This window comes from Salvelinus alpinus, chromosome 7, assembly GCF_045679555.1.
Source record: "Salvelinus alpinus chromosome 7, SLU_Salpinus.1, whole genome shotgun sequence".
Taxonomy (NCBI): domain Eukaryota; kingdom Metazoa; phylum Chordata; class Actinopteri; order Salmoniformes; family Salmonidae; genus Salvelinus; species Salvelinus alpinus.
Genome location: NC_092092.1, coordinates 5,058,633 through 5,070,752, shown reverse-complemented (window position 1 = coordinate 5,070,752; position 12,120 = coordinate 5,058,633). Strand labels below are relative to the sequence as shown.

The following is a 12,120-nucleotide window of genomic DNA, read 5'->3' as shown; positions in this document are numbered from 1 at the left end:
ACACAGACTGCATTATACATTGATAACATACTTCAGACTGCATAACCATAACTTTGTCAGACCAGACCAATCAATAATAATTTAATCATTATTATGGCTCAGTCTTACCGGCAGCTCTGTGCTCGGCTGGGACTCTTGGCTCTGCTGGACCTGAGCGAGGATCTCCTGTACCTTCTGTGATTGGTCCCTGGCTTCCCTTAGCTCCTCTTGTAATGATGTCATCATATCTTCTCTCTCTGCCAGACTAACGAAGAACCAAGGGACAGAAACTGTTTAGTTTCCCTTTTTCTATAGAAGAGCCAAAATCCCATATTGCTTCATTTGTATTGTTTTACTGGAAAGAGTATAGCCATTTTGAAGACACTTTGAATCCAGTTTGATTTTGATATTCCATAAGGGAAAGAACAATTTAAAATAATAAGTGGGTTTGGTGATGAGCAACGTTCCACTTACCTGGTTTGTAGCGCGGCCAGTTCTGCTGTGTTGTCAGACTGCTGAAAACAAAACAGATCATTCACTGATACCAGATCATGTTGCTAGACAAGCAGGGCAACTATAGCCTGGTCCCAGGTCTGTTTGTGCCGTCTTGCCAAATCCTATGGTCATTGTCATACCAAACGCCAATAGGAGTTGCCTATACAGCACAAACAGGCCTGGGACCAGGCTAAGGTGCCAGTAGGAGAGGAAAGTGGGCACTTACAGTGGTGTTACTCTGGGCCTGTTCAGATTTTTCTTTGAGTTGCATCCCTTCCTCTTCTAGCGATGCTTCTTGGCTCTCCGTCTTCTCCAGACTGGATGGAAGAGCACATGGGTAACCAGCGTTAGACAATGCCGTGTTTTACTGTAATACAGCTGTTTTTTTGTAGAGTTGAGCACAAGACATAGGACTCAAACTACTATAACTGACAGTCCTATTCAAGTCACTGTTCTGTCCCCTGGTAAACGTATTACTCTGGAACAAGTCACTGTTCTGTCCCCTGGTAAATGTATTACTCTGGAACAAGTCACTGTTCTGTCCCCTGGTAAATGTATTACTCTGGAACAAGTCACTGTTCTGTCCCCTGGTAAATGTATTACTCTGGAACAAGTCACTGTTCTGTCCCCTGGTAAATGTATTACTCTGGAACAAGTCACTGTTCTGTCCCCTGGTAAATGTATTACTCTGGAACAAGTCACTGTTCTGTCCCCTGGTAAATGTATTACTCTGGAACAAGTCACTGTTCTGTCCCCTGGTAAATGTATTACTCTGGAACAAGTCACTGTTCTGTCCCCTGGTAAATGTATTACTCTGGAACAAGTCACTGTTCTGTCCCCTGGTAAATGTATTACTCTGGAACAAGTCACTGTTCTGTCCCCTGGTAAATGTATTACTCTGGAACAAGTCACTGTTCTGTCCCCTGGTAAATGTATTACTCTGGAACAAGTCACTGTTCTGTCCCCTGGTAAATGTATTACTCTGGAACAAGTCACTGTTCTGTCCCCTGGTAAATGTATTACTCTGGAACAAGTCACTGTTCTGTCCCCTGGTAAACGTATTACTCTGGAACAAGTCACTGTTCTGTCCCCTGGTAAACGTATTACTCTGGAACAAGTCACTGTTCTGTCCCCTGGTAAACGTATTACTCTGGAACAAGGCATCAATAAAATGATAACATACCCATTGAGTAGCTGATCAGATTCTCCTGAGACAGCCTGGTAAAAAAAAAAAATTGTTTCAACATTAAGATGACTTTATTGGTCTGCTTTATCCCAAACCCTCTGAAAAACACACACACACACACACACACACACACACACACACACACACACACACACACACACACACACACACACACACACACACACACACACACACACACACACACACACACACACACGTTGGAGCAGGGGCCTGCCACACTGGGCGCCATGGAGCAATTGTGGTGGGAAGGTAAAGTACCTTGCTCAAGGGCATAACGGCAGGCAAAGGCATCTAGGATTTGATAAAAACAACCCTTTGGTTGCCAGATTTTTTGTTTGTTTTGCAGACTCACTTCTCTAACCACTAGGCTATATGTCAAACCCAAGTTAACCATGAGAACATGTCAATATTCATAATGGAAAAACTGCCGTGTAACTATAGAAACGGTACCGATTTTAACTCAACACTTTGGGGAGCCACGGGAGAGTTTAGTAGTTGTTCCAGCTCTTCTTTAAGCTGCTTCAGTTCTTCCTGAAGGGATACCACCAGGCTTCTGTCCTCACTAAAATAAAAAGAGAGATACTTATGAGAATGTTCCGGTACGTAATAGCAGAATTAAACAAAAGCTGGTGACTGAATCAAACGGATGATTTTAAACAGGTAGAGGGGGGGACTAGACGTACCTGTTAGGTGCCTGCTCGGTCTCAGCTGTAGTGACCTCCTGTCGCGACAGAGTGAGAAGATACTTAGAAAGACTAAATCTATAGTTTTCTCAATACCCTTCTTTGGAAACAAGAGGGCTCTTTCCAATGGATCCATGTCTGAATAAATACATGTAAATATTCTAAACAGCTAGTGACTCAATAGAGAACCGATTCAGCTAGTGACTCAATAGAGAAATAACCGACTCAGCTAGTGACTCAATAGAGAAATAACCGACTCAGCTAGTGACTCAATAGAGAAATAACCGATTCAGCTAGTGACTCAATAGAGAAATAACCGATTCAGCTAGTGACTCAATAGAGAAATAACCGATTCAGCTAGTGACTCGATAGAGAAATAACCGATTCACCTAGTGAACCAATAGAGAAATAACCGATTCAGCTAGTGACTCAATAGAGAAATAACCGATTCAGCTAGTGAATCAATAGAGAAATAACCGATTCAGCTAGTGACTCAATAGAGAAATAACCGATTCAGCTAGTGAATCAATAGAGAAATAACCGACTCAGCTAGCCAAAGTTCATGGCAATTCCACTAGCACAGTGACAACAGAACAGAGACTGTCTTGAGAGTTGAGATACTCACGGCAGTTACAGCTGCCTCCCGTTTCATTTCTCTGAACTGCTTCAGCTCCTCTTGGAGTGACGCCAGCTGACCGTCTCGGTCTTGAAGACTGGAAGAGAAATGATTGGTGTTGTTGAGAAAAGCCCAACTCCACATCTATATAGAGAGAGAATGATGAGGATCAGAAAGTACCTGATCTTTAGCCGTTCCAACTCAGTGGAGTTATCCTACAAAAAAAAACATAAACAAACATGCATTCAGACATCTTTAGAATGTCTGTGAATCAAAGAGAACAGTGGATAACATGGTTTCCATCACCACGCCATCTCGGGACAAGATTAATGCTTACTAGCCCCAGAGAGGTTTGGAAACAGACCACTCCACACTTGTGATTACTTCCTGCAAATACTTTGAATGAATTTGCCACTCTCCCATTGACGGTGCTCTGAGTCTTCATCGTGGATGTTTACAGGAAGTAAATGCATGTTGAGTCTATGGGTTTTAAACCTCTCTGGCACTACTAAGGACTGGCTCGCGCAGTGTGCAAGTGCTGGTCGGGAGCAGTCTAGGCTCCTACCTAAACCATAATATCATATTATCTAGTCTGATAACTCACCTCCAAGTCCTCATTCTCGTCTCTGTTCTGGCTGGCCTCGAGAAGAACATTAATGGATCCCACCTGGTCCTCCAGCTGTCCCTTCTCCAGCGCAGTCTGCTCCAGCTGGGCTGTGAGGGCCTCCACCTGGGCCCCACGTTCCTTCAGATCATCCGTTACACTGCCCAGATGGACCTGAAGATCTGGAGGGATAGCAGACAGCGCTATAAACTATCAACATTGTTTAATCAAATAGTAAAAAAAGACCTTATTTCACCTGCAATTTTAAAGAAGAATAAAAAAAAAATGTAGGTTAAGATTGTCAGTGAAAAAAAAAATAACGTGACTATAGGTAGTCTGATTTGTTCCGTTGGTCAGTTTATTAAATCATCCAAGTACATTTGAGGTAAGTTTCAGTACGAGTTCACGTGGATTTCATGCCAACCGTTAGCCCACTGGAATTTGAAGAAACACGGCCTGAAACGTGAATAATACTTTACCTGAGAGGGTGGTAGCATCCTGCTGGGCTTTCTCCAGATTCCTCTGAGAACTCCTCAACTCCTCACTGACCTCCTCCAGCCTCCTCTGCAGCTCCTGTTCACTCTCAGCATGACTGACCTGATAGACATAGATAGTATTCTGTAATACCCTGAGAACGCTGTCACACTGCAGACAGTATTCTGTAAATACCCTGAGCACGCTGTCACACTGCAGACAGTATTCTGTAAATACCCTGAGCACGCTGTCACACTGCAGACAGTATTCTGTAAATACCCTGAGCACGCTGTCACACTGCAGACAGTATTCTGTAAATACCCTGAGCACGCTGTCACACTGCAGACAGTATTCTGTAAATACCCTGAGCACGCTGTCACACTGCAGACAGTATTCTGTAAATACCCTGAGCACGCTGTCACACTGCAGACAGTATTCTGTAAATACCCTGAGCACGCTGTCACACTGCAGACAGTATTCTGTAAATACCCTGAGCACACTGTCACACTGCAGACAGTATTCTGTAAATACCCTGAGCACGCTGTCACACTGCAGACAGTATTCTGTAAATACCCTGAGCACGCTGTCACACTGCAGACAGTATTCTGTTATGACATCCATCCATTTTATGCCATTTAGCTGAACATTCGATCCAAAGCAACTTAAGTCACGCGTGAATAGATTTTTACATGTGGGTGGTCCCAGTAGGAATGGAATCCACGACCCTTGGCGTTGCTAATCTGTACTGACTGAGCCTCTTCTTGTTATGGTCTTGCTACTGTATCTGCAAGGACGGCTTGATTATGGAAGGAGGGTGCACACTTCACTCGCCACCAGAGGGCAGCAGAGGATAAATACAATATCTCAACGACATTGTCCAGCTACAGAGTTAGTAGGAACTATAAAACTGACGAGCAAGAGAGAGCGGGCGAGCACAAAAACAGACGGATAAGGATACTGGCATGGCGTAAAAGGGCCTGGAGTGTATGAATTCACTAATAGGCCCTTTAATTACATAACATTCTGATGATAAACTTCAGGGCTGGTACAAGAAGAGATCATAGTTAAAATGATTAAACATCAAGTCTTGACCGTCAAGTAAAAGACCGGCTCACTCCACACATTATGATAAACAGCATTCCATTGGGATGTAGATAATGTACTAAACACAGCCGGGTGAGATCCTAATGGAATGCTGTTTATCATGGGATCACACCCAGCTGTGTTTTGTACATTAGTTACATCCCATGATAAACAGCATTCCATTAGGACAGGGGAGGGCAAACTTGTTGGCTTTAGGGCCACATTTTTTAGGGGACCAATTGTTAAAATCAATTTGCGGGGGCCTCCAGAGTGGCGCAGCGGTCTAAGGCACTGCATCGCAGTGCTTGAGGCGTCACTACAGACCCAGGTTCGATCCCAAGCTGTGTCACAGCTGGCCATGATTGGGAGACCCATGAGGCGGCGCACAATTGGCCCAGCGTCGTCCGGGTTAGGAGAGGGTTTGGCAGGACGGGATTTCCTTGTCCCATCGCCCACTAGCGACTCCTGTTGCGGGCCTGGCGCAGTGCACACTGACACGGTCGCCAGGTGCACAGTGTTTCCTCTGACACATTGGTGCGGCTGGCTTCCGGGTTAAGCGGGCATTGTGTCAAGAAGCAGTGCGATTTGGTTGGGTCGTGTTTGGGAGGACGCACGGCTCTCGACCTTCGCCTCTCCAGCCCATGGGCTGTACTTTGCGCCCCCTTGCATTAGGATGTAGCTTATGTACTAAACCCAGCTGGGTGTGCTAGTGTTTTAAACTCTGTGCAGGTCAGGCAGTTGCAAATGTCAACAATGGAGTAAAGTTACCTGACCCTGCTGTACGAGCCTTAGCAGCAGCCTTTTGAGGGCTTATTTTTATTTACAATTCTCTACATTTTGCTTTCAATTGTTTGGTTTTCGATTTTAACAGCCATTATTTCACCCGTCCTCAAAAAATATGTTTAGATTCTCAACTATATTTGTTATGTTCACGATTATTTTTTACTTTTGAATTCAATACATAGGGTGTGAAATTGACCCCATGTAGTAGCAGTAACCGTAGTAGTAACCGTAGTAGATTCCATATAGCAAACATTCTGATGTACAGTATACATACAGTCAGTTAGATGGCGGCCATTTTACAGACAGCACATGCAGAATGGAGTACTGCCTTGCTTGGGCACGTAGCACACATTCCATCTGGTGCTGAGAGAGAAAAGCATTCCCTTACAGCCAGCAGCCAGCCCCATTATACTGTGGTTGCATTCCAGTCCAACACACAGCTCTGTGATTACAAACCCATCAGAGATCCATCCCCCATTACCGGCGCTTTAGAGGGGTGAAGGGGACCAGCCAATAGATAAGGGTTGAGAGACAGAGACCTTTGATGACAATATGATTATAAAATGAGTGTGTGTGTGTGGGGGGGGCAGCCAGTAGGTAAGGCCAGGCGAGGCTCTCAGCAAACTGGCAGCCTCCAGCCCACTCTCCAGATGTAGTCATCAGTCTGACCGTGTGTGTGTGTGCGTGTGTGTGTGTGTGTGTGCGCGCGCCAGTCCTACCTGTAGTGAAGACAGTTGTTTCTCTACAGAAGACACCTTGGCCTCCAGTCCAGTCCTGATGATCTCATCAGTCTGAAGGCTTACACTCTTCTCCCCCAGGTCCTTGGTCAGTTTGGCACAATCCTGTCTCAGCTTGGCCAGCTCACTATTCTGTCTGAGGAGAGACATTTACATTTGAGTCCTCTAGCAGATGCTCTTATCCAGAGCAACTTACAGTTAAATGTATTCATCTAAAGATATCTACAGGAAACAACCACACAGTTGTAGCAAGTACATTTTTCCTCAAAGTAGTTATCACCAAAATCAGTGATATTAGGAAAAAAGACAAGTGCAGGTATTGTTTTGTTTTTCACGCCGTGGGCTTCACAGTAGAACCTCACGCCACAGCGGAACCTCACGCCACAGCAGAACCTCACGCCACAGCAGAACCTCACGCCACAGCAGAACCTCACCCTAGTAATCCTAGACCCTAGTAACCCTAGACCCTAGTAACCCTAGACCATAATGTATTTGATCTGCAGTTCCATTTGCACTCTCAAAACACCAGATTATGGTTTATTCTCAAATGTTTTCTTCTTACTAAAACATTTAGGGGCTGGGACAAAGGACAGGGGGAGCAACCTATTTGCTGCCTGGCTGATGGCTTAGTTCAGGGGTTAGGGTTCAGGGGTTAGGGTAGGAGAAGAGTCCTACTTGCTCTCTGCCTGGCTTGTGGCCTGGTTACGGTAGGAGAAGACACCTACTTGCTCTCTGCCTGGCTTGTGGCCTGGTTAGGGGTTAGGGTAGGAGAAGACACCTACTTGCTCTCTGCCTGGCTTGTGGCCTGGTTAGGGTAGGAGAAGACACCTACTTGCTCTCTGCCTGGCTTGTGGCCTGGTTAGGGGTTAGGGTAGGAGAAGAGAAGAGACCTACTTGCTCTCTGCCTGGCTTGTGGCCTGGTTAGGGTAGGAGAAGACACCTACTTGCTCTCTGCCTGGCTTGTGGCCTGGTTAGGGGTTAGGGTAGGAGAAGACACCTACTTGCTCTCTGCCTGGCTTGTGGCCTGGTTACGGTAGGAGAAGACACCTACTTGCTCTCTGCCTGGCTTGTGGCCTGGTTAGGGTAGGAGAAGACACCTACTTGCTCTCTGCCTGGCTTGTGGCCTGGTTAGGGGTTAGGGTAGGAGAAGAGACCTACTTGCTCTCTGCCTGGCTTGTGGCCTGGTTAGGGTAGGAGAAGACACCTACTTGCTCTCTGCCTGGCTTGTGGCCTGGTTAGGGGTTAGGGTAGGAGAAGACACCTACTTGCTCTCTGCCTGGCTTGTGGCCTGGTTAGGGTAGGAGAAGACACCTACTTGCTCTCTGCCTGGCTTGTGGCCTGGTTAGGGGTTAGGGTAGGAGAAGACACCTACTTGCTCTCTGCCTGGCTTGTGGTCTGGTTAGGGTAGGAGAAGACACCTACTTGCTCTCTGCCTGGCTTGTGGCCTGGTTAGGGGTTAGGGTAGGAGAAGACACCTACTTGCTCTCTGCCTGGCTTGTGGCCTGGTTAGGGGTTAGGGTAGGAGGAGACACCTACTTGCTCTCTGCCTGGCTTGTGGCCTGGTTCAGTGCGTCTCTGAGAATAGAGTTCTCCTGCTGCAGACGAGTCAGCTGGGCCGTGGGACCAGACTCCAACTGCTCCTGAAGACTGAGGACCTGAGAGGAAGGGATTTTACTTTTCACTTTGTTTTTGAATGCTCTGGCAATCTTTGCATAATTCATTTAAATCCAATAAAGCACATTTAATTCAATTGAGAGAAAGTCACAGAGGCCGACAGGGACAGAGTGCCCTGGTAGGAGGCCCGTATTCTACTATTCTCATTTACATTAGTACCTTGGCGTTGAGTTTCTGTGTCTGGGCTACGTGGTCCTGGTAGGAGGCCTGCATACGAGCCTGCAGGGCGATCATCTCCTGCTCCCTGGACGAGAGCTGGGAACTCAGCCTTGTCTCCACACTGGCTACCTTGGACTTCTCAGCAGAGAGCTCCTATAGCGAGCAGAGAGAGAGACACACACCACACCATCAGACAGCTCCTAGAGAGACAGAGACCCGAGAGCTCCTAGACAAAGACCGAGGTAAACAATGGTCCAACACATTCATGGAGAGTTCTATTGTATGTGGTTAATAAGTGGTCTTTCAGAGATCTTCTCAACATGTGTTTTACCTTGGTGTGTGTCTGGTACCCTGCTGAGTTCCCAGAATCTGTTCCTAGCTGTTGTGGTGTCCTCTTGCTCATTGTGTGTGTGTGTGTGTGTGTGTGTGTGTGTGTGTGTGTGTGTGTGTGTGTGTGTGTGTGTGTGTGTGTGTGTGTGTGTGTGTGTGTGTGTGTGTGTGTGTGTGTTACCCTGCTGAGTTCCCGGAGTCTGTTCTTGGCTGCAGAAGCATCCTCCTGCTGAGTAGTGAGCTGTTTCTGATTCTCCTCCAACTGTTTCTTCATCACAGCCACTGGGTCGCCCTTCTGAGTAGCCTGATTACCACACACAGCGTCACCATAAACATCAGCATCTGTAGTGCGTCTGAGTCTGACCCCCCCAATTGCATTTAAACAGTATTTTAGTCATTTAGCAGACGCTCTTATCCAGAGCGACTAACATGAGCAATTAGGGTTAAGTGCCTTGCTCAAGGGCACAGACAGATTTTTTTTATCTAGTCGGCTCATGGATTCGAACCAGCAACCTTTTGGTTACTGGCCCAACGCTCTTAACCGTTAAGCTACCTGCCGTCGACACAGTGCTTTGTCCCGTCCCAAACCACCCCCGCTCTAACCCCTTCGATTGACGTCTCCCAGTCCCAATCGGATTGTACCATGTGCCCTGCCGAATTCCCTACCCGCCACTCCAAGCCTGACGTTATTCAAATCCCCCTTCAATCCCACAGTGGTATCTCCCATCCCATTCTGGGTCATATAATAACCGCTCAGTGGTATCTCCCACCCCACCCACGGTCCTACCATGTGCCAGGTGTCTTGTCTGATGCCAGCCTTGTCAGAGAGGATCTCTAGGAGGTGCTGGGCCTCTCCCTGACTGAAGACCATACTGCTAACGGTAGAGACCAGGGCCTTGTAGGGCAGGAACAGGGGGGAATCCAGACCAGAGTCCAACACTACAGTGAGAGAGTGCAAAAGAGAGGGGTAAAAAAAGGGGGAGAGAGCGAGAAAAAGAGGGAGAGAGTGAGAAAAAAAGGGGGAGAGAGAGCGAGAAAAAGAGGGAGAAAGAGAAAAAGAGGGAGAGAGAGAAAAAGAGGGAGAAAGAGAAAAAAGTGGGAGAGAGCGAGAAAAAGAGGGAGAAAGAGAAAAAGAGGGAGAAAGAGAAAAAAGGGGGAGAAAGAGCGAGAAAAAGAGGGAGAGAAAAAGAGGGAGAAAGAGAGAAAAAAGGGGGAGAGAGAGCGAGAAAAAGAGGGAGGGACAAATGTTCTTACAAGTCAGCTGCTATAGCTAAGGAGAGGGAAACATGATCACATACCATTACACCAATGAAAACACACAGTACGTCATCAAACAATGAAGACAGACCTGACAGAAAACACATCATTCCCCATTTCCCTACTGGGAAAAGCTCTCACCAAGGTGTCTGTGGTAAGGTGAGGGGTGAAAAGTCATGTGGAATAATCCTACTTTCTTGATAGGTCTGCCTTCGTTAAGAGTTTGAGTTCTCACACTGCCGGCAGACTAGAGCTGGGTTAGTAACAGGGGAGAGAACTTCCTGCACTGCCTGCAGGCTAAGTAACAGGGGAAGGAACTTCCTGCACTGCCTGCAGGCTAAGTAACAGGTGAGGGAACTTCCTGCAGGCTAAGTAACAGGTGAGGGATCTTCCTGCAGGCTAAGTAACAGGGGAAGGAACTTCCTGCACTGCCTGCAGGCTAAGTAACAGGTGAGGGAACTTCCTGCACTGCCTGCAGGCTAAGTAACAGGTGAGGGAACTTCCTGCAGGCTAAGTAACAGGTGAGGGAACTTCCTGCAGGCTAAGTAACAGGTGAGGGATCTTCCTGCAGGCTAAGTAACAGGGGAAGGAACTTCCTGCACTGCCTGCAGGCTAAGTAATAGGTGAGGGATCTTCCTGCAGGCTAAGTAACAGGTGAGGGAACTTCCTGCAGGCTAAGTAACAGGTGAGGGATCTTCCAGCACTGCCTGCAGGCTAAGTAACAGGTGAGGGATCTTCCTGCAGGCTAAGTAACAGGTGAGGGATCTTCCAGCACTGCCTGCAGGCTAAGTAACAGGTGAGGGAACTTCCTGCAGGCTAAGTAACAGGTGAGGGATCTTCCAGCACTGCCTGCAGGCTAAGTAACAGGTGAGGGATCTTCCTGCAGGCTAAGTAACAGTGGACAGTGTAACAGTGCCCTTCCTGCACTGCCTGCAGGCTAAGTAACAGGGGAGGGAACTTCCTGCACTGCCTGCAGGCTAAGTAACAGGGGAGGGAACTTCCTGCACTGCCTGCAGGATAAGTAACAGGGGAGGGAACTTCCTGCACTGCCTGCAGGCTAAGTAAAAGGGGAGAGAACTTCCTGTACTGCCTGCAGGCTAAGTAACAGGGGAGGGAACTTCGTGCACTGCCTGCAGGCTAAGTAACAGCGGAGGGAACTTCATGCACTGCCTGCAGGCTAGATCTGGGTTAGGCAGTAGGCACAATTACTGTATAATCTTGTAATGACAATTATGGATGAAGATCGTCATTAAAATAAATGACCTGTCATAACTGTTTATAAAGTAGAAAAGAACAGCGGACTGAAGACGGGTCGGCCGTGCATTCAAGCAGTTGACCCGTCTCCGGGGTAACATGGACTCTTTACAACGTGATGAAACTGACTTTGTTGCTCCTTGCTGACACATGCAAGGTGTTGCAGCAAACGAGTCTTTGGTTGCCTAGGCAACGCCTCCCTCCCTGCAACAGCACCGTATCCACTCAGGAAGGATTGTAAGGTGTGACCTCGGTCATTTGTCTCATCAATAACCGTCATCCATAGTTCCATTAGCTTCGCAGCACTAGCGGGTAGCCCTGGGTATTTTATTCAGTTTCACTGATATTTTACACAACTAAGTTGTCTCTGTGGGATGTTTGAGAGATAAAAGGCCATAAACGAAAGGCAAAACATGTGTAATAGTAAATGTCTAATATGCTTATTATGTCTGCCTAATGGAAAGCATGGCGCCGAAAAACATGGCTGACGTTTCACATTCTCCCAACCAATTTTGTTCGTTTTTTAGCGTTGTGTAACTTATTGTGTACACAATGTTTCTGCTACCGTCTCTTATGACCAAAAATAACTTCTGGACATCAGAAAAGCGATTTGCTCACCGCGGACTGGAATAAACTTTTTCCTTTAATAACAAGTCCGACGAGAAGGATATCCTGCTTTCACTGGAACACGCCCAGATCCACACCTTTTGAGTGAAGAAAAGACGGCAGGAAAAGGGTACGCAGAGCGGGGATCCTTCTGAGAAGCCGGAGGCGAGCGAGTAAAC

At 47.0% G+C, this 12,120-nt stretch overlaps 1 protein-coding gene across 7 annotated transcripts in view; it reads right to left on the bottom strand.

The window, feature by feature from the left end:
* LOC139580347 (ribosome-binding protein 1-like) overlaps positions 1-12,120 on the bottom strand; it is a 34,660-nt gene that overhangs the window by 11,067 nt on the left and 11,473 nt on the right. For 4 of the 7 annotated variants that reach the window (XM_071408914.1, XM_071408908.1, XM_071408909.1 and 1 more), the window contains exons 5-18: positions 9,612-9,763; positions 9,006-9,128; positions 8,495-8,647; positions 8,198-8,316; positions 6,644-6,797; positions 4,064-4,181; positions 3,585-3,766; positions 2,990-3,124; positions 2,365-2,402; positions 2,132-2,243; positions 1,658-1,692; positions 701-791; positions 454-494; positions 109-244 (exon numbers count right to left, since the gene is read on the bottom strand). In XM_071408914.1, the coding sequence (XP_071265015.1) occupies positions 109-244; positions 454-494; positions 701-791; positions 1,658-1,692; positions 2,132-2,243; positions 2,365-2,402; positions 2,990-3,124; positions 3,585-3,766; positions 4,064-4,181; positions 6,644-6,797; positions 8,198-8,316; positions 8,495-8,647; positions 9,006-9,128; positions 9,612-9,763 (1,589 nt within the window). Of the gene's footprint in view, positions 1-108; positions 245-453; positions 495-700; positions 792-1,657; positions 1,693-2,131; positions 2,244-2,364; positions 2,403-2,989; positions 3,125-3,160; positions 3,196-3,584; positions 3,767-4,063; positions 4,182-6,643; positions 6,798-8,197; positions 8,317-8,494; positions 8,648-9,005; positions 9,129-9,611; positions 9,764-12,120 lie in introns of all 7 variants that reach the window. The other 3 variants (XM_071408912.1, XM_071408911.1, XM_071408913.1) reach the window with 3 other exon arrangements.